The sequence below is a fragment of the Equus caballus genome, chromosome 8, assembly GCF_041296265.1.
Source record: "Equus caballus isolate H_3958 breed thoroughbred chromosome 8, TB-T2T, whole genome shotgun sequence".
Taxonomy (NCBI): domain Eukaryota; kingdom Metazoa; phylum Chordata; class Mammalia; order Perissodactyla; family Equidae; genus Equus; species Equus caballus.
Window position 1 is genome coordinate 20,749,842 of NC_091691.1, and position 23,873 is coordinate 20,773,714.

Below are 23,873 nucleotides of genomic sequence, written 5' to 3' on the forward strand. Positions count from 1 at the left end.
GTTCCCCCGGCGTCACATCTCATTGTTCCAAATGGCGTCACCAGGCTATCCCAGCTGCCAGGGAGCCTGGGCAAGTGAGACACCTGGAAAGGTGATCTGGATGATCTTGACTCACTTAGACCGGTCAAGGGTCATCTGCAGGGCTGGAGTGAGGACCAGCATCCTAAGGTAACGGTCTGTGCCCGCTCCCCCAATGCAGTCCAGGCTCTGTTTGCAGAGGGAGAATGGGGCAAGGGGAGGACCGTGCTTGTTTGCTTGTTGAGTAGACGATCAGGGTACCAGCTGCTAAGCCCTTGCACACGCCACACGAACCCGCACACCTCAGCTCCTCCACTTTGCAGGTGATTCTCAGCTCCCTTGGGATCTGGACTCTGAGCCTCCCAAAGTTAACAGATGCTCAGGGGATGTCACGTGCCAAAGCTCCACTCACTGCCCCTTGTGCTTTGTATGACAGCCCCAGGCCACCAAGAGAGGAGCCCCATTTTTATCCCTGAGGTCTAGGGCCCTGGAAATGATGGATAGTACTACCTCATGGGCTTTTGAGAAGAAGAGACTGAGGGCTGGTATCTCCAGAGTGGAGGCGGGGACCAGCTCAAGGCCCTGGGGCTGTTTAGTGGCAGAGATGGGGCAAACACGGGGACGAGATTGGATTTGTTCTGGGTTCCGTGCCTGGCGGGTGTCTGGTCTTTTGTGAGTTCCTTGCTTCCATTCCTCTTTCTTTTGGAGATGGCACCCCAGTTTGGGAGGGGAGTTATCTCTCCCTCATTGTGTGTGGTCTCTGTGGGCGTGGCAGATGCTGTCAGTGCCCAGCCCTACCTCCTGGGCCCATCCTCCAGGTCACCTGCAGCTTTGGTGGATGGTTCCCACATCCATCAAGGACTTCCTGCGTCCGGCATCTGAGTCTCTCTGCTGGAAGGCTTTCTCTGGCCTCAGGTACACACTCATCCAGAGAATTAACAACGAGGGACGGGAGTTGGTTTGTAAATAGCCCAGCTTCCTGTCCCCTCGGTGGGACAATTTTTAGTATGTTTTACACTGTGCCTTACAGGATCTCCAGCAGCATTCTCAATACCACACCCTTCATTGGCATCCTTCCCTTCCTCATTTCACTTCCCACTCCCTCACCCCAATAAGACGCGGCATCCGAATCCTTGTTTTAGGGTCTGCTTTGAGGGAAACCTAAACTAGGAGTGTAAGCTCTTCACCCAAGAGCCTTCCCCTCCTTTAGACAAGAGCGTGGGAGCACTTGACCCGAGGCACTTTCTCCTTCTCCCAGAGAGAGAATCTTGAGTGCAGAAATAAACAGACTGGAAATGCTCATGCTCATCCCGTCTAGTCCCTCATTAAACTCTTTTTTTGGTTCCTTCCACTTGGATCCCTAAGATTGTCCCTTTATTATAATGATGGTTCTCCAATCTTTCCTTCACCTCTTTGAGTTCCCTTTCAAAGCTGCAGCCCACACTTGTAAAGGTTGAGCATGGCACAACCCTCAGAGCCTGTCACTCACATTGATAGTCTGTCTGAATGGTGCCTCTTGGAGTTGTGCAGTGCACAGCCTGCCCATCCATTCATGGCAGCCCTGTACCATTGATACTGTCAATACATTCTTTTCTTTAAGGTTGTACCTTAGCTGATAAAAACCCTTGATGTGGAAATAACTTAGAGATCCGCTGTTCCGGCCCTCTGCCTTCAGGTAAGTGAACGTCTAAACTAGGGGCATGAGATAGTTGCAGCATGGTTGAATCCTGCTGAAAAATAATTCGGGCTTCTTCAGGTTCAAATTGGTCCCTAAAACAAGAGTTCAGAGGAGAAAAAAATCAGCTATCACAAGGGAAACTTGGGGTGAAGATTTGCCTTTGGTTTCTCAATATCGAGTGTATGGGGGAGGTGGGGAGCTTATTTTCCTGTTACCTTTGTACAGTTGAAATATCTTAACCAGCCAGAAGCCCAGCCATTGCCAGTGGCCTTTCCCAATTCTATTTGGTACCTGCCTCCTTTCCCTGGAGAAAAATACGGTTGAATGAGAAGAGGCGAGAGAGAAGGGGGGGGGGGAGAGAGAGAGAGAGAGAGAAAGGAACTGGAGAAAAGCTTTTACATTGCTCTAATTTCTGAAACATAAAAGCTATTCTTTTACGGTAAATCCATTTTTTCCCTGTGGCATTAAGGATAGAGAAATTCCTAGGAAAATAATTTGTCAAGTCCTGACTGATCAAAGATACCTATGAAAGGACCCCACTTTTTTTCCTCCCAAGGCAAAAAGCAGCCCCCAGCTAAGCTCAGAATGAATTGGCAATTCATTTACCGACTGTCAGATGAAGTAGCGCAATCCGCATCGCAGCTTTGCCTGGGACGGGACCAGAAGGAAGTAATTCTGTGCCCACCGAGTGTACAAGCTGGGGGTATGTTAGTGATTAAAGGATCCTGGCCTGGGGGAGGCAGAGAGATATGACTCAGATTCGCAAAAGCACCATAAATCTCCCTCTTTTATTCAAAATGTGTGTTTTATAGTCGTTTCCTGGCCAATTGCTGCCTTGAATAAATATATAACATATCTGGATTTAGCTTTCGGGCCCAATGCTGGGGTTTGTCTGAAGAGCCAAGTATTCTTGATATTTCCAAGAGCAAATACTGCAGCTCTCTTTTCTTCCTGACTCACCAGCCACATCCTGCGTAAAAAATAAAAGTAGAGTTCGGTGCTAATAGGCCCAAGAGAGAGAAAGTGAGAGCTGGGTGCTTGAGCTGGATTCTCGTCTTCTTCAAGCAGGCTCACCCCGGCTCCCCTCAACCAGGCATGCACCTAGGACGTTGTGACCTCTGAAGGTCATTGACTGCGTTCCATTGGGCCCTCTAGCTGGGATGTTTGGCCAACAATCTTGGCTGGGAGGATCAAGGGTTTCCAAAAAAAGTTTTTAGGAGATTTCCATCTGCTCTTGAAACACCAGGCTCCCCAACTTCCATCGTACTGCATCGAGGCTGCCCCTTCCAGAGGCGGAACGGGGAAAAGTCAAGCCCCAGCTTCAGTTGAGTTTGGAGTGCCAGCCCCAGAGCCCTTCCCTCGTCCTGTTTATTGAGGGTTGATTATATGCTAACATTTTATATGATGATCATGCATAAGCCCCAAACTTGGCTTTGAGGTTTTTGGAAGTCAATGCCAAAAAAAGAGACCTACTCAGTGGCAAGATTCCCAGTGTGGCCCTGTGGGGTGTGCAGCGCTATTCTTCAGCCCATTTTACAGGTTAGCAGCTGGAGGCTCAGAGGCGCTGTCACTCATGGTGGTCTCGTTGCTGGGATGGATGAACACTTTCCCTTTCTCCATCCACCGCGCCAGGCCCTCGCAGTGTGCCCATCCACAAGGCCCGATGACACCGTCCCCACCCTCAGATAGATCTCGATCCAGGGTGACGTAAAAGGCCTCGTGTCTGGATTCCTGAGAGTCAGCTCCGGGCCCGGCAGGAAGTGGGTGCTCAGAGACTTTCTGCCAAATTCCCCAATTCCCGCCAGGCTGGCTGACCTAAGTTGGAGAGAATGTTAATCTTGATATATATGCAGAGGTCAATGAATATGCTCTTATTTCTCAGAGAAAGTTGCACTGGAGAACGCCCGGTGGTCGGGGGGAAATGTGGAGGAACAGAGGGCTGAGTCCTGTATAGCCGTCCTGTTAGTGTCAAGTGGGAACCGGGTGTGGAGGGAGCTCAGAGGCCGAGGCCGAAGGCCGGTGGGCTGACTCCACCTGCGGCAGAACGGAATCAGCCTGCCGGGCATGGAACCCCCGCTCTGCCGCTTCTCCGCGATGCCAAATCTGGTGAAATTCTTCAACGTCCTGTGGGCTTCGGTTTCTCTACTTTGGAAAACGTTGGTAGGAGGATTGTTTGGGAATTAAACCCATGAAGACATCGGGCAGGACCTATTTGCACGGCGCCAAGCAGATAACAAACGCTCAGAAAACAGGGTTGATTACACATATTGTCTGTCTCCTGCCTATTTCCTTAAAGAATCTTTGGCTGCAAAAATGCGTGTAATCCACAGATGGCGGTTAATAAAACGATCAAGCCAAGAGTGATGAGCACCCGTCAGTGAGTCCCAGAGGTCTTGTGTGGCGGACTGTATTTTCCAGAAGTGGCCACGGCAATGTTTCTGTCCCACATTGTCTTCCAGAACTGGGGTGCTTCTCCCATCGAGAGGCGGAGTCTGATTCTCTCTTTGATTATGGGCTCGGCCTAGTAGCTTAGTTCTGGCAAATAGGACGTGGTGCGGGGTAATGCTCCCCAGGACTAAGGGATGAACCCAAAACAGGACAGGCTCAGGGTGGGGGACAGGTGGTGACCTCCTCAGTCTACAAACACCCCAAGGTCATAAAAGGTGACATCACTTCCTCCTGAGTTGGCCCTGCCTTGGGACACTCACTCTTGAACCCCAGCCGCCATGTTGGGAGGAAGCCCAAAAGGGTCGACAGTGGGAGCCCATGAGGAGAGGCGCAGGTGGAGAGGAGCTGATGCCCCAGCCTAGAGCCAGCATCCACCCCAGACACGTGAGTGAAGAGCCTCTGGATGGCTCCGCCCCCAGCTCTCGACGTGGTGGTACAGAGCCTGGCTGCCCGGGTCGGATCACTGACCCACAGAATCCGGGAGCATGCAAAGCGATGTTTGACATCACTAGGTTTCAGAATATTTTGCTTTTCGGCCTTTGGAACTGGAACAGGCTGTGTCGTTAACAGAAATATATCTGGCTCTGAGCTCCCTAGCTGCCAAAACAAGGGGAGAATTATAGTTAGTTACGAGAGCCCGAAGAATTCGTAAAAGACAAACACATCGAGATGTGCGCTAAAAACCAGGAGGGAGTTTTTCCCGGGGTTCTTGTAAAGATGATGTAGTGCTGTGTAATTTTTTGGTGATGTTCTTGAGGACCCCACCCTGTTAAGCCCGACAGTAAATGTATCAGGACCGTCTCTCCTGGGTTCTCTTGATGGGCTGCAAAACCCCAAGTCACCATCTGGCAAAATCAAGTGGTCCAGAGGCCACGATGATGAAATCTGGTTGCCAGGGTTTCTGCAGGTCTGGCTTAATCTAGGGGGATATTTTATAGAAATCAGTAAGGGGTTGGGGCCAGGTCTTTATGGCCAGCACCCAGAGCAGAGCCTGGCACTGAGGCGATGCTCCCAAAGTGTTTGATGAATGACTAAAGAACGAGAAGTTGTACATCAGTTCAGGGAATCCTTCATCGATCGCCCACAACAGGAGTTGCAAGAAATACCCTGTTTAAAGAGGTAAGAAGTGAGCTCTGGAACTGAGAGAAATCCAGGTTCCAATTCCACCGACACCTCTGATGAGCTGTGTGACCCTAGGGGAGTTACTTGAGTTCTCTGGGTCTGGTTTCCTTGTGTCTGAGACAAGGAATAAGAGCACCCACTTCACAGCACAGGGAGGACCACGGCGGCTTTTTAAAGGCTCAGGGGCCGAGTGGAGGTCAATTTGAGCAGCAGCAAGAGGGCTTTTGCTTTTTTTCACTCTCTCTTTCCTGGGCTTCACACTCTCCCCCTAGCCACTTGAGAAAGACAAGTTTTGGTTTCAAGTGGTTCCCTGGGAACGGGGCCCCAGGTGGGGAGCTGGGGCGGGACCATCTCCCCAGCTCTCAGGGCTGAGCTAAAAACAGGCCGCCCAGAGTCGGTGGGGGGGGGGGGGTTGGGGCGGGGGTGACCTCGCTCTGCCTGCTGTGTCCCTGCTCTGCGGGGAAGCGGGCCAGCCAGGGTGCCGGTCCCAAATGCCTCGCTCGCTCCCCTCCCCCAGCATCCCCTGTCAGGCCTTCGCCTCTCAAGGAGGGAACTGTAAGTACTTTAGACAACAGGCCGATAGTGTCAAAGAGATGGATGGAACAGGCGCCTTATCTTGCTTAAAGAGACACGACCGGCTGGGCCTGTGGCTTCTCCCCCTGCTCTGCCGTCCCAGCCCGTGAGTTGAATTCTCTTTCAGACACACACACACATGTCCACGCAGACCCTAGGAATCTTCTTTCCGTTTCTCAAGACAACTTCCCTTGTCTTCCTCCCTTCTGTCTCCTCTTCTCATCACTTGTAAAACCCCGAGAGCAGCCAGGACACAGATTGAGGCCTTAAAGAGACTGAGAGTAGATTCTGGAAATTTGAGGAAGGGGCAGGATGAGGGAATTGTCCCCCGCCTCAACAGAATAACCTAAAAAAAGAGAAAGAAATAAAGAAAAAAGGGAAGAAATGGGTTCCTCTTCACCTTTGTTTGATCATCGCTTCTGCTCCAGACCTCTGGGCTCATCTTCTAGATTCTTGAATGGTCTTCCAAAGGCTGATAGCATTCCTGGGCTTTGGGGTTGCAGGAAGCAGCACAAACGTGGAGGGGCTGAAAGGTTCGAGCCCAAATTCTAAACCCAGACTCACGGGACAAAGGGATGGAAGGTTTACCAGCAGGATGGTCCCAGGAAATTAGAGATCACGAATTGGTGGGGGCACCTTGGGGCACCGTCGACTCCCAGAAAAAGTGCACCTCCCCGTAACCCAGCCACTGTCCTTTGAGGTCCTACTCCACAGCAGCTGTTCCCCGCCAGGGCCCGTTGCTCCCCAGGCAATATTTAGGACGCCTGGAGGCGTTTGGGGTTGGGGTGATGTGAGTGTGGTTCTCCTGGCATCGAGTGGGTAGGGGCCAGGGATGCTGCGCCACTCCCACAGTGCACAGGACAGCCCCCCGAACAAAGAAGGACCCAGCCCCAAATGTGGACAGTGCCGAGGCGGGGAGCCCTGTGCTCCAGAAATACCAGCACAGACGCACAACGAAGAATGTACGAAGTGGCGCCTGGCAGCCTTTTTCTCTTTTCGTTGCAAAGACTTGAAAGCAGCTTAAATACGCTTTAGTAAGCTACTGGTCCATCCTGGCTGCAAGTTAACATCACCAGGAATTATAACATCCTGAGACCTAGGACCTGCCCTCAGAATTCTCGCTCAATTTGTCTGGGGAGGGACCCGGGCATCCATATCTGATAAAGGAGCTCCCTCACACACACACGCTTTGTGTTTTAAGATGCAGCCCGAGCTGAATAAACTAGGTTCTCTCCAGCCGCTGGAATGCTATGCAGCGGTGAAAAAGAATGAGGCTGATCTGGATGCTCCTAGGTGGCAAGCCTCCCGGCCACGTCATTGACGAAAGGGACCAGGGGCAGAATTGGATGCTCAGGGTGGTGCTGTTCAGAAGAAAACAAAACGAATGAGCCCATCCCAGCAGAAAAGTCTATGGACCAATATATACACACTCGAAACAAGACTCCCAAGGCAGGAGGTACAGAGTGTGTCAAACAGAAAACGGGCTCTGCAAATATGCACACCCCCAGAATGCTGTCAGTGGTTACTTCTGGGGAGATGTTGGCGGGACCAGGATGGGAGTGGGGTCCATGCGGTCAAAATCCAGTGAGGACGAACCTGCCGGGGTGACCCGGCCTTTCTTGGCCGAGGCCTGGGTTTGTGTATTTCCCATCCAGAGGTGAAGACGTCCCACTCGCTCCCCTCCCACACCCCCAGCGATGGACAGCTCACCGGAGCAGAGGCCAACAGCCTCTCGTTTTGTTAGTAAGTGTCATGTCCAGGGAGCTTAAATTGCCAGGTTTCTCCCTCTGTCTCTCTCTTTCTTCCGAGAAGGCTCCTGTCAGTGATCAAAGCTGCTCTGCGTCTCTAGGCAGAGCCGAGGACAGCAGAGGGGCCAGGGAGGCCGTCCCGCCAGCGGGGCTGAAGGGTCCCACCTGGATCCGGGGAGGGAGCGTGGCAGGGTGGGGAGTCGAGGCGCATGGGCACAAGGGGCGGGGGACACTCCAGGGAGTCACCCCCACATTCACGCACTCAGTCATCCCTGTTTACTAGGCCTACTATGTGCCAGGTCCTGTGCACATGATGATGATAAAGAGATGGAAAGGGGGCCAGCCCCGTGGCCTAGCGGTTAAGTTCGGTGTGTTCCAGATTTGGTTCCAGGCGCGGACCTACTCCACTTGTCAGCAGCCATGCTGTGGCTGCGACCCACATACAGAACAGAGGAAGATGGGCATAGATGTTAGCTCAGGGCAAATCTTCCTCAGCAAAAAAAAAAAAGAAAAGAAAGAAAAAAGAAATGAAAAGGCATATGATTCTCTCTGTCCTCAGTGGGACAAACAGACATTCATTTCTCTATTCAGCAAGTATTTGTTGTGCATCAACTACGTGGCAACATTTACTAGGTACTACTGGGAATGGGGAGGTACGAATAATAACAATATGTATTGTTATTATTATTATTGGTATATTAAATACTTGTATAACACATATTGTGTCAGACACTGTCCTCAGCTTTTAATACACAACAACTCATTTGATCTTTAAAACGACCTTATGAAGAGTTTATTGTTATCCTGATACACAGGAAGAAATTGAGGCACAGAGAGGTTAAGGAACTTGCTCGGGGTCACACAGCTGGTCTGTGGCATAGCTGAGCTTTAAACCCATGCAGCTATCTCTAAAGCCTCAGCTTTTGATGACTCTGTTATATTTTTGATAAGGAACATAGACACCATCCCCTGCCCTCCTGGAGCTAAGAGGCAAGTGTTTGTGTGTTGGGAAGTGAGGGGAGTAGGGACAGACTTAGATGAACTCTCTGTAAATCTGGTTGATTTACCTCACAGTGTGGGGACTCCGAGAAGGCTGCCCTGAGGAAGTATTCTTTAAACTGCAATCTGAAAGATAAGTGGGAGTTAGCTAGCAAAAGTGGGGGCAGGTAGCGGCTCTCTAACAGCATGCGCAAAGGCCCTGAGGGGGACTGTGCTTAACCAATTTTTGGAACAGGAAGAAAAAGTCAATGTGGTTGGAGCACAAGGGACCCGGGGCCGGGGGTGGAGAAGCCCAGAGAGGTTGACAGGGCCCAGGGCCCAGGTCCCAGGGGGCCTTGGAGACTGTGGTAAGGAATTTGGCCTTTATTCCTCAGAACATGGAGCAGCACGGCAGGGGTTCCCGCTGCAGGGTAGCATTGTGATGAGCTCCCTGTGGCGCAGAGGGGAGGGTCACGGGGATTTCAGCGCAGTGAGTGCAAAGCGGGGACAGAAGGAGGGTCTCTCAGTCCGGCCAGGGAGAGCGAGAGGTCAGGATCTCCTCTCTCTTTGTGTCCATTCTCTCCCATTGACACCTTGATCCCCCACCTCCTGCATCCTCCACCCTTGGCCCAAGTACCTGCACCCACTCGGTGCTCGGGGGCTCTATTTTCTCTGTGCCCACGTGTGGCCTCAAACTCCTCCACGCACAGCTGCCATGTCTCTCTGAGTAAACTAGGGTGTGGATGACTGGATATCCACCTTTGAGGCCTCCCAGGCAGACGCTGTCAGGGCCTTCCCTTTTTCCTTACCCTGATGGAGGCAGCAGTATGCCCATGGAAGTCTCATTCTCTTTTTTGGTCAAGTGCTTGCTTCCCCAGCTTCCCTTCCAGCAGGAAGTGGCCACGTGATTCATTTCTGGCCAAAGAATCATGGAGGATCCCATTGAGGGGGGCTTCTAGGAAAAATTTTCCTTCTTTTTAAAAGGAAACACCTTTCTTTCGCCCTTTCCTCCGTGATTTGGACACTGGAGTGAAGTGTGATGTTTGGCACTCTGGCAGCTATCATATGACCATGAGACAACAAGGATGAAACTGGAAGCCAACATGTTAAATATGGTGAAGGGAAAGGATTGAAAAAATCTGTACCTTTGACAAAATTGTTGAGCAGCTACAGCAGCTCTGGAAATTTTTACCTTCAAATTTCCTGTTGGGTGACATTTTAATATACATATATTTTAATATTGTTGTGGTTTGTTTGTCTGTTCTTTGCAGCTGAACATATTCTGCTGGAAGAGTATGATAGGGAGGATGGGAAGCTCAGAGACCATCTCATTCAATTCTGCTCTTGGACAGAGGAGAAAACTAAGGCTCAGAGAGGGGAAGGGGCTAGTGCAAGGTCACACAGCAAATCACTGGTAGAGCTGAAGGCAGGAACTTCTGCCTCACTGGTCTAAATGGGAACCTAGGATGTCCCAGCCTGGCATTCTCGTTTATGATTCCACAGAAGGTCTCAGTGGATGACAGAAACATTCAGAAAATGTACATTCTTACTCCATTTCCCATTTACAGAGATGTCAGGTACATTAGGGAAAAAGTCAGAGACGTCTCAGGTTTCTTGTTGCCATGGACATAGGGGAAATAAAAAGTCCTTGAAACAACCATGCATATTAGCCTAGGCCTAAGAGCCAGGGTTTGAGAAACATCAGACCTGGGTATAAACACATCAGGCAGCAAGGAAGGAAGTGGTGTCATTCCTTCCCCCTTACATCCACCCTTCATCCATCCATCCACCCAACACTCACCCATCCACCCACCCATCCATCCATCATTCACCAGCCCATCCATCCATCCATCCATCTACCCACCCACCCACCCACCCATCCATCTATCCATCTATCCGTCTACCCACCCACCCACCCACCCATCCATCCACCCACCCATCCATCCATCCATCCACCCATCCACCCACCCATCCACCCACCCATCCATCCATCCAATCATTCATTCAAAAAACATTTACCAAATGTCACCTTGTGCCCGGCACTGTGCTAGACCCCAGAGGTAAAGGATGAGTGAGACGCTGCTCTGCTGTGATCACCATTTACTGAGTGCTGATTCCACAATAGGCTCATCTGTGTTGGTTTAGATCCTCTGAGAAGCAGGCACTAAAATGAGAACCTGATGGAACTGTCACGGAGTTTGCTGAGCAGACCATGGAGGAGGGCAGATGTGGGGGAGAGGGAGGAGGCTGGGAGAGCCGTCAGATCTGGTGCGGGTCTGTCCCTGTGAAGGAGACGGGGAAGGAAGGGGGTTTGGGAAGGCGGAGCCACAGACCGCAGTGCAGTTCTAAGGAAGTTTCAGCAAGGCCGACGGCAGGTCCTTGAGCCAAAGTCGTCCGTCAGAGGAATCCCATGTCTCCCAGACACACACCTGCCTCGGTATCCCTGTTGTGCCCAGTCCTTGCCTGGAAGCAGCCCAAGGGGAGTGTGGGCTTGGTGCAAACCTGGTGATGGATTTTCAGGTGCAGTGGCCGGGGCCCTTGGTCAGTTACACCCCCCGTAGTTGGGGGTCCGCGAGGCACATTTCATGGCTACCACAGCATCGTTTCATCCGGTTCTCCAAACCGCCTGTGAGGCAGCAACTTAAATTGACTCCATCAGAATGCACAGGGTTGTCCTGAAGAAAACTGATGTCCCAAGGCAGTCTCAGGGTGGAGCTGATTAATTCTGCGACTCCAATCCCGTCCAGGATCCGCCTCCTTCTGTCTTCTTATCCTGCTGTCCTGAGCCTGCTGATCAGCTCTTTGCATGACGTCCTGACGTCAGCCGTTCAGGTTCCTACAGTGAGATGGATCAATGTCCTCGGGCAGAGGAGGGGCTGCCCCTCCTGTGTCTGTTTCCTAGGAGCCCGGACACCCACCTTCTCAAATCTCGTTGATCAGAATCGGCTCAGGGGCCTCTTCCTGAAAGGATCATTGGCAAGAAGAATGGGATTTTCATAATAGGCTTAGTCTAACCAGGATGCAGCCCGGGGGCGGGGCCTGCCTCCTCGGAAGCCTGGAGTCACTTCGAGGAGGATCAAGTGAAGAAAATCAGGGTTTTGTCTCAAAGTGGAACAGGAACAAGCAGGTATCGGATAGGGGTGCAGCCTGGGTTCTCCGGGATCGACAGCTGTGGAAGGGAACGGAAGGAAGCAAGATGGTCAGAGGGAGGAGCTGGGCTGCGACACAGTCTTAAGGAAGGTTTTAGCCGACTCCATGAAGAACCTTGTATTAATTACAAACTTAGCGGCTTAAAGTAGCACACATTTAGGATCTCCCAGTCTGTGGGTCAGGAGTCAGGCAAAGCCTCACTTGGCCTCTGATTCAGGGTCTCTCGCGGTGCCATCTGGGGCTGGACAGGGCGGGGGTCTCACCTCAAGCCTCCACTGGGGAAGGCTCTCCCTTTAAGCCCACGTGGCTGCTGGTAGAATTCATTTTCTCACAGGTTGTAGGACTGACAGCCTCAGTTTCTCGTTGGCCGTTGGTAGGAACCTTTGGTTCTTTGCCTCATGGGCCTCCCCAACACGGCCACTTGCTTCATCAGAGCCAGCAAGGGAGAGAGTCTGCTGGCAAGACAGACATTACGACCTCATGTGATGTAATCACAGAAGTGACGTTGTGTCCCCTTTGCTGCGTTCTGGTGTCAGAAGCAAGTCACAGGTTCTGCCCACGCTCCTGGGGAGGGGACCATACAAGGACATGAGAATCAAGAAGCAGAGACAGTTGGGGGTCATCTTAGAGTCTGTCTACCACAAACCCTGAAGCTGGGATGGCCTTTCAGAGTTGTCCCTAGTTGGGTCAAGGGGGTCATCAGGGCTTTATGCCTCCCTGACCCCTCATGGGATGTGGGCTGTCCCAGGACAGGGTTGTGACCCTGGATGAGGTGGTTTTCTGCTGAGGAGGCAATTTCTGACAGCTGAGGGCTTTCCAGCGGGGAGTCAAGCCTTCAGTCCTGGGGATGGGGCATCTAGGAGCCACAGCCACCAAACGGTACACAGCCAACAGGATCTACTACAAATATATTCCTATTTACAGATGAGGAAGTGAAGGTTAAGCCTCGCCCAAGTCCACACAGTAGTAGGTAATTCAACCATATTCTAACCCAAATCTGCCTGACTCCAGGATCCACATGCTTACCCACTGCTTTATGCTTCCCAGATGGAATTTAAAGTCTAATTTGGGGGCACATTGATAGCCTGACTTGCAATAAGCTAGTGATAATCCCAATGATTGTTGACGCTCGTTGCCACCAGATTACCGCTCTTCACAGCCACTGTGGCATTTATGGGCAAAGGTGGGTTATAGAAGGTGGTACGTAAGTGAGTTGCAGTCCTATCTTGCAAGCTGATAGACTTCTCTGAATCTGGTTGTATTAATCAGCGTAGGCTGGTTAATGCCCCAGTAACCCATCCCCAAAACTCAGATGGTTAACGCTCTTTCTTCCATCACAGTCTAATATGGCTCGGGCAGCCACCTTTGGCTTTCTCCTCCAGGTGATGCTTCAGAGATCCAGGCTCCTTCCAGCTTAGACAAACAGCCTCCTAGGTCACCGAGGAAAGAGCAGAAGAAGACTATAGATGACGTGCAGGGCGTCTCGTGGCTGAACCCCTATGCAGTGGGTTGTTTCTATCCACCTCCCATTGGCCAGGACCTAGTCTCATGCCTTCAGCCTAACAAGGGATCCCGGGAAATAAAAGATTGAAATGGAATTTTGTGTACATGTAGCATTATCCTTGCCACACCCACCAATGTGTCCAAAAAGGGGGCAGATAATATGGAATGACAACTCTCTGAAACTAACTGATATCCACAACTGGGTTTGGAAGACTCGACATTCTCAGCTTCAAGCCCCAGCTTTCGGGTTTCGATCCCCTGTGTGGAATATTTGCTGGGGTGGAAGAATCAAACGGGTCGTATTTACCAAGCTTTTGGGCGTGGATAAAGACCGTCGTCTCAAGCCTCTTGAGTCCATTTGACCCTCTCCGGGGTTTTTCGAAGCTCTCTGCGGTCTGTGGATCCTGGGGGTCTCGAAGCTGAACCGAGAGACCCTGAGAGGGGAGAAAAGCTATCTGGCTTTAAACTGTTCCCAGACGAGGGGGCTTTTAGCGCCTAAGCCTCGAGGGGAGAGACACCCGCCTTGAGAGAGTGTCTGAGCCAACACCTGGAAGAGATTGATTGAGAGACAGTTCATATGGCTGCGTGATTTATGAGGAGGAGATATTGTAGCCAAGGTGCGCGGGGCGGGGAGGGGGTTGGCCAAGCACAGTGATGTTGGGTACTTACTGCCGGGTCAGGAAACACTTGATAAGGTTCCACAGCGGAGTTTGTCACCCGGGGGGAGGGGGAAGGGCCAGACAGACGGCGTTGGGCCAGCCGGCTCCAAATCCAGGTGGGGAGGGGGCTGTGGGATGTGGAGCACTTCTCCCATGGATGCTGGTTTCGGGGGGACCCGGGGCTCAGCCTCGATGCCTCACATCCATCACGTGGATGAATGGTCCCGCGTGAAATATCACATGTGTCAGGAGCCCTCCGCACTTGCTGGCATCGATCGCTCTGGCTTCAGTGCACGTCCATCCAGTGTCTACTTGGTGCCAAGTGCTTAATTCACACACGTGTCTGAAACCAGACGTCTCCAGGAGAGTGAGGGTTCCCTGGGTTTGCTGCTCCCTGCGCCTCGCTCTCTTCTTCTGAATTAATAGGAACACGCTCTTCCCGGAGCTTAGCTGGTCTCTGTGCCCTTTTGGACGGACAGGTGACTTCTTGTGAATTCCCTGTTAACTCTCTGTCCCTCAGATGCTCATTTGTAAACTGGGAATCCTCTTTGCTTGCCTCACTTGCAAGAATGCAAGCATAATAGGAGTTTAACGCTTAAGATCAAGAGTTTTAGAGCCAAACACACGTGGCCTGAAGTCCTGGCCCCACTCCCTGATAGCTGTGTCGCTTTGAGCTAGTTACCTAACCTCTCTGGGAAAGTCTCAGCTTCCTCACCTATGAAATACACGAAATACACTTATGAAATACATGAATACACCTATGAAATAGCTACCTCTTAATGTCATAAGGAATTAATAGGATGATATAGGAAAGGTGCATACCTTGGGGGCTGGTACACAGCATGAGCTCAACAAATGAAACATAAAATAATGACTAGTGATAATACGAATGTTAAGGATGGATAAAGGGGACGCACAAGAAAGTGTTTACACATAAGCAATTGTTACCATTGATTATATGCTCAGGGACGTGCCCAGCTCTGTCAAAGAGAGAACTTCTAGAATCCCCAGAAGCCTTAGCAAGGCTTCCCTTAGCTGGTTTCACTCACCTTGGCCAAACTCCTATTAACCAGTTGGAGAACTGGGCCCGAATAAGTTCCTAGTTAGTTTCCGATCAGTCATTTTCTGGAATGATCCAGGAAAGAATTCCAGGAGGTTGTGACATTAGAGCTGGGTTTGTAAGGATAATAGGACTTTGGCAGGCACCTTTGTAGGTTCCTGCTTATTGAAACTTTTCTGTCTGTTGATGGGTAGAATGCATATAAAATTTCTTGGCTGACAGCATCACTTCTGCCTTCAGGGAAGACTGACGGGCCTCCAGAAAGACCCAAGGGCTGGGAAGCGTGGGTGGTGGAAAGAAGGTGGAGTAACTGAAGTTGTGAGCTGGATTGGTTTTGCACAAACTCTCTGTAGTGGTTTTCTTGTGGTTTTTACTATCTCACATTCATTTCCTCTTTCTGGCAGAATTGCCCCGTTTTTCCTTTGGAGAATCACCTATTCTGTACTTCTGTTGTAGTTTAGGTGGAGTTGACCGGGCTCTCCAGCTCCCAGAATCTAGACATGTCCCAAGCTGGCCAGGCAGAGAATTCCATTCACTAGTCCCAGGGATTGGCTTAAGGATGGCCATGTGACTTCAAACCAGGCCAATGAGATCCAGCCTTGGTACTTTGGCTGATACTGTTGACGAAGAGAGCCTCTCTCTTTCTGCAGGTCTTGAAGTTGGGTGGATGTAAGCCTGAAGTTCCAGGAGGCCACCAAGGTTGGGCTGGGAGTAAAGCCAGGGAGGAGAACAGAGCTGATGGAAGGAGAGAGAGACACCAAGTTCTGATGACATCCACATGCTCTGGCTTTTTGGATACTTGAGTTACACTTCTTCTCTGTCGCTTAGGCCAGTTTGAATTAGATTTCTGTTGCTTGCAACCACAGCAGTCCTAAATAATATACCATTTATTCTGCACATATTGATTCATTCTGATTACATGCTAGGCACTGAGGAAACCACAGTTTTGCAGGTTGTGTTCACTGGGGGGCTGACTCTGAGAGGGAGATTAGGGCATAGGATGTTCATTGGCCCGTGGGACCACCAGCTCCTGCAAGAGAGGGAAGGAAGCAAGATTAGGCAGTGGGAGAAACTGAGCTGTGATGTAGTTAAAACAAGGCTTCGGCTAACCCCACAGCGAGTGCTGGAACTGGGATGGCCCTTCTGAGTTGTCTCGAGTGGGGAGAAGGATGCCAGCATAGACCAGCTGTCGGATGTGGCTGCCCCAAGGACGGTGTGTGACCTTGGGAGAAAGGGCTCCCTTCAGCCAAAGTCAATTCTGCAAGAGGCTGTCAGCTGAGCCATCAGCTGGCAACACTCCTGGCAGGTAAGAGAGCAATCCTTCAGTCCTGAGGGGGACGCAGGGCCCGGCACAGCATCACTCCCACACGGGCCCTGCAATTAGTTGTGTCTTTCTAGTTTTCTGTGCCCTGCACACTCAGCTTTGCTTATTCTGGAAATGTCTGCCACAGTGAGTAGGATGAAGCACATGAGAGGAAGGAAAGCAGGGTGGAGAGGAAAGAATAACAGAGGAGGTAGACAGCGCACGTGTCAGACGAGAACTTGGGAATCTTGGGTTTCCGGGGAAGACGGAGTCAAGTTCTCAGAAAGAAGAAGGCATCAGCTTGTTGCACGGAGGCCCCACCAGGGCAGGACTCCCTTCCTCTTGTTCTCTGAGCGATCCCCAGTCCCTAACACCGGAGCTGGCAAACACTGGGTGCTCAAGAAATGTGGGCAACCTTGACCGAGCCCTCTCCTACACGTGCTCACACTGAACCCTCGTAACGGACCTGCGAGCTAAGTAGATTTCCCAGTTCTCCCTTTGCAAATGATGAAAGAGAAGCTTAAAGAGCCAGGATGCAAACTCCTGTCTGTTTAATTCAAGGCTCCTGCTCACGCGTCTGGGTCCTGTGAGCGCTCGTCTTAGACCCTTCTGCAGGGAGAGGAGCATGCATTCAAGAATAAGGATTGGAGAACAGAAGCAGAAACGGAGCTTCAGGGTCTAAGTTTCAAAGTCTGCGTGTTTAGTTTGCAGACGGAAAGGGGATGAGGAGGGAAAAAGACAGGGAGAGGCCAAAGCATTCATTTTCTAGGTTTATTTATTCAGCAAACATTAAAAAATAATACATTTAAAATGAAAAGTTTTAATCATACATTTTAAACATTAAAACGTTTCATTATAATGTTTAAAACATTAAAATATCTAGTAATAATAATAATACATTTAAAACATTAAGGTGTTTCATAATACATTTAAAACATTTATATAACGTTTATACCCATTAAAACACTTAGTAATAATACACTTTGGACATTAAACACAGTGATAATCATGATTCTTATTATAATTACTGACCTTGGCCTAGACTCCACAGCTGTCTCATTTAATCCTCACATTGATTCTGTGAGCAAAATTGTATGATGAGCCTCGATTACTGATGAGGAAGCTGAGTTTTAGAAAGCAGAAGTAAATCGTCAAAAGTCACACACGAGGAAGTGGGGTTTAAACCCAGAAAGTCTGACGCCCCAGCCCTGCTCTGCTCACGAGGCCCCCGGGCCTGTGCTGGCCTTGGGGACAGAGGCCAGTTGAAACAATGCCTCTTCTTCCCAGGAGTCTGCTGACTGCCCAGGAGGGACAGAGAGAAGGGCCAGGGACGGGGTGAAGCAGCAGGGAGGGTCCCCGCAGCTCGCGTGACTGCCGGCCTGTCTGTCTCGCTTTGCCTCCAGCACCCCTCCTTCCCCTCAAACAGCCGCGTGGAAACGGGTCCTCATCGTCCATCTCTCCTTCGGTCACTTATTCGTTGGTCAAATTCATTCATTCGCCAAACCTTGTTCACAAGCCAAGCGTTGTCCTGGATTCTGGAAGCACAGAAGTGAACAAGACAGACAAGGACTCTGCCCACTTGTGACTTATATTCTAGTGAGGGGACACTGGCAATGAGCCATCAAACAACTAACAAAGGAGGTAATTTCTCAGACTGAAAAGGAAATAAACTGGGTTATGGAGCAGAGCGCATCTGGGTGGAGCCTTCTCTAGGTCGGGTGGGTCATGGAAGGCTTCTCGGAGGAGGAGACAACTGGGTTGAGATTGGATGCTTGAGAAGGGGACACCTCTGGGAGGTCCGGTGGAGCCTTCTGGCTGCGGCACAGCTCATTTGCCACGTCTTCTTTGTAGGAGGGAAAGCTGAAGGAACCAGGCTCCTAGCCTCTGGCTGAGCAGACCAGGGGTAGAGACTTTATTGACCAGCCCGAGGCCAAGGGAATTGGGTCTGCCCAGCAGGGGCCCTGGAGAGCTCTTGCCAGCTGGGCATCCGAGGTGTGTCGCTGGTTCTTCCAGAGGCCGGCCTGGAGCTTCCAGACGACCGTGAGGACGTGTCAGCTCTGGAGCCAAGGCTGGAGGCGGCCCGTGCCCACCGTCCGCTGGAGCTAAAAGAGAATTAACTCACCAGTCGCTCCCCCCTGGTCTTTTCAAACCAGGCCAGATCCCAAGAGGGCTACCGTAAGCTTTTCCTTGCCTGCAGATAATGAAGACAGCTGCTTTAAAACCAATTTGGCTTCTCTGTTTTTATAGAGGAATGAGCTTGCTCATAGCTCCGAGGAATTGGAGGGTCACGGAAAGGCGCAGATGCTGTGTTATTTAGTTCTTGGGAAAGGCTGACGATAACATGCTTTGAGTCCTGGTTACCGCCTGTTTGGGCTCTGGGGCTGGTAGTTACTAGGGTAATCTGATCTTATAATAAAAATAATGGAAGGAAGAGACAAACCCCATCCTGCCCAGCGGTGCGGGTCACGCTCTCTGGGTTTTTCTTAGTGGATTCTCCATCAACCTGGGGACGGCCTCTGGGTGGTAGTTTGCTGGGGTGATGAGGGCTTTGGGTCCCGTTGACCTGGGTTCAAATCCCGGCTCCACCCCTTCCTGCTATACAACCTTGATTAGGTTTATGCATCCTGCCTGGACCTCAGCTTCCTCATCTGAGAAATGGGAGTGATAATGTTGACCCGCATCTTATGAGGTCCTTGGGAGGATGAATGAAGCAAGCACAGTGCCTGGAACACAGCGACCCCTCGGTAACTAGTGCTACTCTTGTTCTTATTATTAATGGTAGTAATAGTCTTCTTAGGTGTGCTCACAATTAGTAACGTAGAGCATGCCCTATTCCAAGATGAGGAAACTGAGGCAGTGAGTGACAAGGAAATGTGCTTTAGTCAAACCTTCCATCTTCCATGTCAATAATGGGCTTTACAGGCCCAAAGAGTGGGATTTTAAGCCTTCCCCATAAATAAATGGGAAGAAAGCAATCTCTTGGCTCTGGAGACGACTTCCTAGCCTAGGATAAGCAAGTCGATATTTACGACACGGGCCCAATAGAGGGGGTATTGTTCTGCGTGGACTGAGAAGGCACATCTAAAAGGCGTCCACCGTTTTTTTTGCTGGGCTGTCTTTTTCATACAGAAAGATCTTATTGCCTCACCCAGGGGCCACCGGGATAATTCCAGGTGGTAGCACGGCTCTGGGAGAGCCCCAGGAGGCTATTCCAAGCAAGGAAGGATTTGGGAGGGAAGCAAGATAAATTACTTACTCCGGTCTGCAAGGAAAGCAGAGGCACACGTGAAAATGGAATTCAGGTGAGTGAGGGGCATCCGCCAAAGGGCCGTTGGGGGATGTAATTATAGAAGTTACAGCAAAAAGTTTGGCAATTATGGAACACCTACTGTGTGCAATGCTCTCAGCAGCACTTGCTTTTAATCTCCCATTTGATCCTTAAAACATCCTGGCAGGAAAGATACCAATTTCCTATGTTACAGACAAGCGAGTGAGGATTAGAGAAGTGAAGTCATTCTCTGCTGAACCCTGGAATCCAATTCAAGCCTGGCTGGCTGCTTTCGAAGCCCATGTTTTTCCCCTACTATCAAATGGCCAAGCCTGGATAATGGATATGGAGCACAGAGATCTAGCCCGAGGGGAGGGAGGCCTGGCCTTGTGGGGGCGAGCGGCCCGGGTTTGACTGATCCTCACGCATTGGCCTCCTGGCTAGCTGGAGAAATCCTGGCCTCTGCCATGGCCCTCCTTCCTTGCCAAGAGACCAGAGGCTGGAGCCTTGCTCGCCGCTCCCTCCTCCCACCACCCACACACCCACGGGTCACTTCCAAGGGTGGAGGGGCCTTTGAAGTGGGTGGTGACGCCGTGGAAGACGAGGGCGTCGGGGAACTGTGCAAGAGGTGAACACGGGGCCAGCAGATAAGCCACCTAAACAACCACGAAAGCCCTCCCAGCCGCAGGAGGAGGAATTTCTGACAGCGGGTTCTCGCCTGGGTTTTGCTTAGTCTAGTTTTTAGAGCTATGAAGGATGATGTTCTCAAACTCAGCTAAGCCAGAAACGGAAGGGCGCATGAGCTCAGCAGTGGTCCATGAGCTTCCCCCAGAACCAGAGTTCCGGGCTCTCTTGTCCCCGGGGCTGACTTGCCCACGGCTCCGTCTCTCTCTGTCTCCGTATTAAATAAATCAACCTGGGCCCACGGAGCCCTGGAGGGTGCATTGTTCTCTTCAGAGAATCCATAGCTGATAGCAGAGCCTCTGTGATCCATCCCTAAAAAAGGTAAAGATTTTGGGGGATAAACAAATGACAAAAATGCAAGCAGTTTTCAAGTAGGTCGAGAACGTCAACTATTTTCCTGCTAATGATATTCACCTGTTGTCTTAGGGTGAGATCCCCCCAGAAGTAGACCCTGAGACAAGGATCTGAGTGCCAGGAAGTTTTGTTTTGTTTTGCTTTTTGGAGGTGATCCCAGTAAGCACCAGGAAGGGTGTAGAGAAATTGGAAGGAAAGCAGCCTGTGCAGAATGTGTTACTGAGCAGGTTACTGCTGTGGGAAACAGGCTCTGTCCTGCTGGGGGTCTCTGAGAGACGATACAGAACATGCCTCAGAATCGCCCCACCGGAGGGACAAGAAACTGGGGTATATATCCTCCGTCTCCAGTTTGTCGTTGTCCGCAGGTGGCTTCTGGAGGTGCCCACTCCCCAGGTCTCAGGCGGAGAGTTACAAGTGCTCGCACAGGAAGCTGCCAGCGTGCAGTGGGAGGGTGAGTGCTCCGAGCATCTGGGGGAACTCCCCACGGTATCTACTACGTCCATAAATTCACATTTCCTTGTTTCATCACTGAGTGCGATTTCTGCTTATCGGAGACGCAGCTCTAAAGATGACAACCCTGCATTTTGTAGTAAATTAGGAACAGGGCTCATGTAATATTAATAATATCAGTATTTACATAAATGCTGCGGGCTTCTAGGTGAGCTTCTGGGCTGAAGCGTTATAAAACATTTCATTGCATTGAAAATAAATATGCATGAATGCAGCAGAAGAACCAAAGGAATCGTGAAATTAAGGAGCTGTGAAGTCAAACGAGATTTCTAAAGCTGCCCTAAAAATGAAGGACTCAGATTGTTCAAGTCCTAGGTCTGACATCTGGGACAGCGTGACTTCCAATAAGTCGCTTGACTTATCGAGCTTCAGTTTTTGTCTTTTTTTTTTTACCTGTCAAATACTTGTTTTGTCTTTTTTCTTTAAACCTGTCAAATGATAGGAATACCTATCACATAGAGCTGTCATGAGAATTAAATGAGCTACTGCATATAGACGATAGTTACAGATGGTATTATTTGCTTAGAATTCTTACTTCCTTTCCCACCCTTGCCCTAGTTTACTGTGTCAGGAATACTCTCCCTTGTCCCTTTGACTACGGGCTTGACCATGTGGCTTCCTTGGGCCAGTGGATGTGAGCACGTGTAACATATGCTTCATCTGAGGAAAGACTTGTGCTTATATAGTTTTGGTTTGCTCTTTTGTACTCCTGCCCAGAATGAAGAGGAGAACGTTCCAGAATTATAGACGTGTAGAGCAGAATTGAACTCAATCTGCAGTCTGAAGCTGAGGCACACCAGCTGCTCTAGACCAGGAAGTGAGCAAGAATATTATTAACGGAAGCCGTTGAGAGTTTTGTGGTTGTTCGTTATGCAGCATTATCACAATAATAGCTGACTATTACACATTGTAAAGCATTTGGCACAGGCTCTACACATTGTAGATACTCAGTAAGTAGCTATTACTATTACTGCTATCGTCCTTATTATGGCTGTTAGAAAAAAGAAATTGTTAGGCAAATCTGTTTGGGACACAGTTTGTGATACCCCCATGGAAGATTTAGAAATATCATTAGCATATTAAAGGCTTTGACAAGTCCCATAGTCACAAAAAAGGCAGACTTGGAATCTTTTTCTGTGATAAACACGCATTTACATTTTGCAGAACATTTTGGGAGATTTCGACAGGAAGGACTCACACTTAGGATGGGAAGTGTTCCGAGTCAGAAATTGGTTACTTCCTGTCGCTTGTCTGATGGGACAAAAGAAACACGTAACGCTGGATGCTGAAGGCTCGCAGCCCACTGCAAACAGCGGCCGCTCACACTTTCAGCACCCCGTTAGCCAGCGTGGGGGTCCCCTCCCTTCTCATTGCCGTCTTCAGGCTGCGCATCTGCCAGCCACGCCCGTTCCTGGCAGGGAGGAGGAACATCCTACCGTACTCAGAGCCGTCCTTTCGTGTGTGTCTCGTCATGGACTAAGCATTCCACACACACGACCTCATTTCATTCTCTCCACAGCTCCTCGAGGCGAGTACTTTTGTCAGCCCCACTTTACAGAGGAGGAAACTGAGATTTGCGGAAATTGAATGTGCTTGCCGAAGGCCACCAGCTGATAAGGAGGGCACCACCAGTCAAACAGCAATCTGTCTGAGACTGATGGGCTGTCAGCATTAGACTACACTGCCTGTTGACTTAGGGAAGAGACTGGAAGGTGACCTGTTCATTTTCCCTTCTCCCATCCCTGCCACACGAAGGGGAGCGGGCAACAGTAGAACTGAAGTTTCCAGGCAAGTTCAAAGATCAGGCATGAGGTTGGTCAGCAAAAGGACGGCAGCTATCATGGGAGGCAGAGAATCAGCAGTGTCAGAGATGGACAGTGTCTTGTCCAAGGTCACCTAGCCAAGTAGAGTCAAAGTGGAGACTAGAACCCGGGCCTTCTGACTCCCAATTCGGTACCTATTTGAGGGAGACCATTCTCCCTTTTCTCTTTAATAAAAGTCCCCTATGTTGTTGGGGGCAGCATTATGCCAAGTTAAAAAGAAATTATAGTTTCAAGCGCTCCTGGCAGATAGGGGTTGTAAATGAGATAGATGTAAGCAGAGGTTATTGGGTGGAGCTTCCAGAGAGCTCTTGGCCTTTTTGCTTTCCTTCCTCTTCCCAATATGATGGCTGGAGCTCCAGCAGCCACCTGTGATCATGAGGCAACTTTAATGATGAAAGCCAGTGCTAAGGATGGTAGAGCAGAAAGACACAAGCAACCTGACATACTAATGACATCATGGTGTCTCCTACGGGCCCTAGTTGCTTAATTCTAGAAGGTGCCATTTACTGTTTATGCTGTGAATGGTGGTCCCTGGAGTTTTGCAACATGATGAGATGTGAGGGATGGAGGACAGTGAAGTTGGGTCTTTGTTTCCTTGGCTTCTTCCCTGCCAGGTTGTCTAGGGCTGGCAGTGTCTTGACCAAAAGCCTCGGCTTTTATCAGGGCCCTCTCCTCTCTCTCTCTCTCTGGGTTCTGATGACATGCCCTCTTTTTGCTCCTTCAGGACTGCTGACAGTACCAGCTCCCCAATGTCACTAGTCCTTGGGTGCCTGCCATCCCTTGCTGGTTTCCTTAATCCTGCCCACGCCTTTATAAATAGCACCTTTATTAAACTCCCCCCATTACCCTGTTTGAGTGGGCCATCTGCTTCCTGTCAGGGAATGTCATTGGAACCCTGATGGAACCCAGTGAAGCAGCTCTCATGCCCATTCTACAGATGACGAAAGTAAGTTCCTCCAGGCCAAGTGACTCACCCAAGGCCACACGGCTCAGG

The 23,873-nt window shown here is 50.3% G+C and overlaps 1 protein-coding gene and 1 long non-coding RNA gene across 3 annotated transcripts in view; both read left to right on the forward strand.

Moving 5' to 3' along the window:
* The window catches only part of TBX5 (T-box transcription factor 5), a 102,659-nt gene extending 89,346 nt beyond the window's left edge, over positions 1-13,313 (forward strand). The window contains exons 9-10 of one of the 2 annotated variants that reach the window (XM_023647107.2): positions 1,619-1,693; positions 13,098-13,313. In XM_023647107.2, the coding sequence (XP_023502875.1) occupies positions 1,619-1,647 (29 nt within the window). In that variant the 3' untranslated portion in view covers positions 1,648-1,693; positions 13,098-13,313. Of the gene's footprint in view, positions 1-1,618; positions 1,694-2,252; positions 2,558-13,097 lie in introns of those variants that run through there. The other variant, XM_070275443.1, reaches the window with a different exon arrangement.
* Positions 13,314-20,870: 7,557 nt separating this feature from the next.
* Positions 20,871-23,082, forward strand: LOC138925345 (uncharacterized). Its single transcript, XR_011441368.1, has 2 exons — positions 20,871-20,997; positions 21,774-23,082. It is a non-coding gene; the product is annotated as an uncharacterized lncRNA (long non-coding RNA).
* The last annotated feature ends 791 nt before the right edge of the window (positions 23,083-23,873 follow it).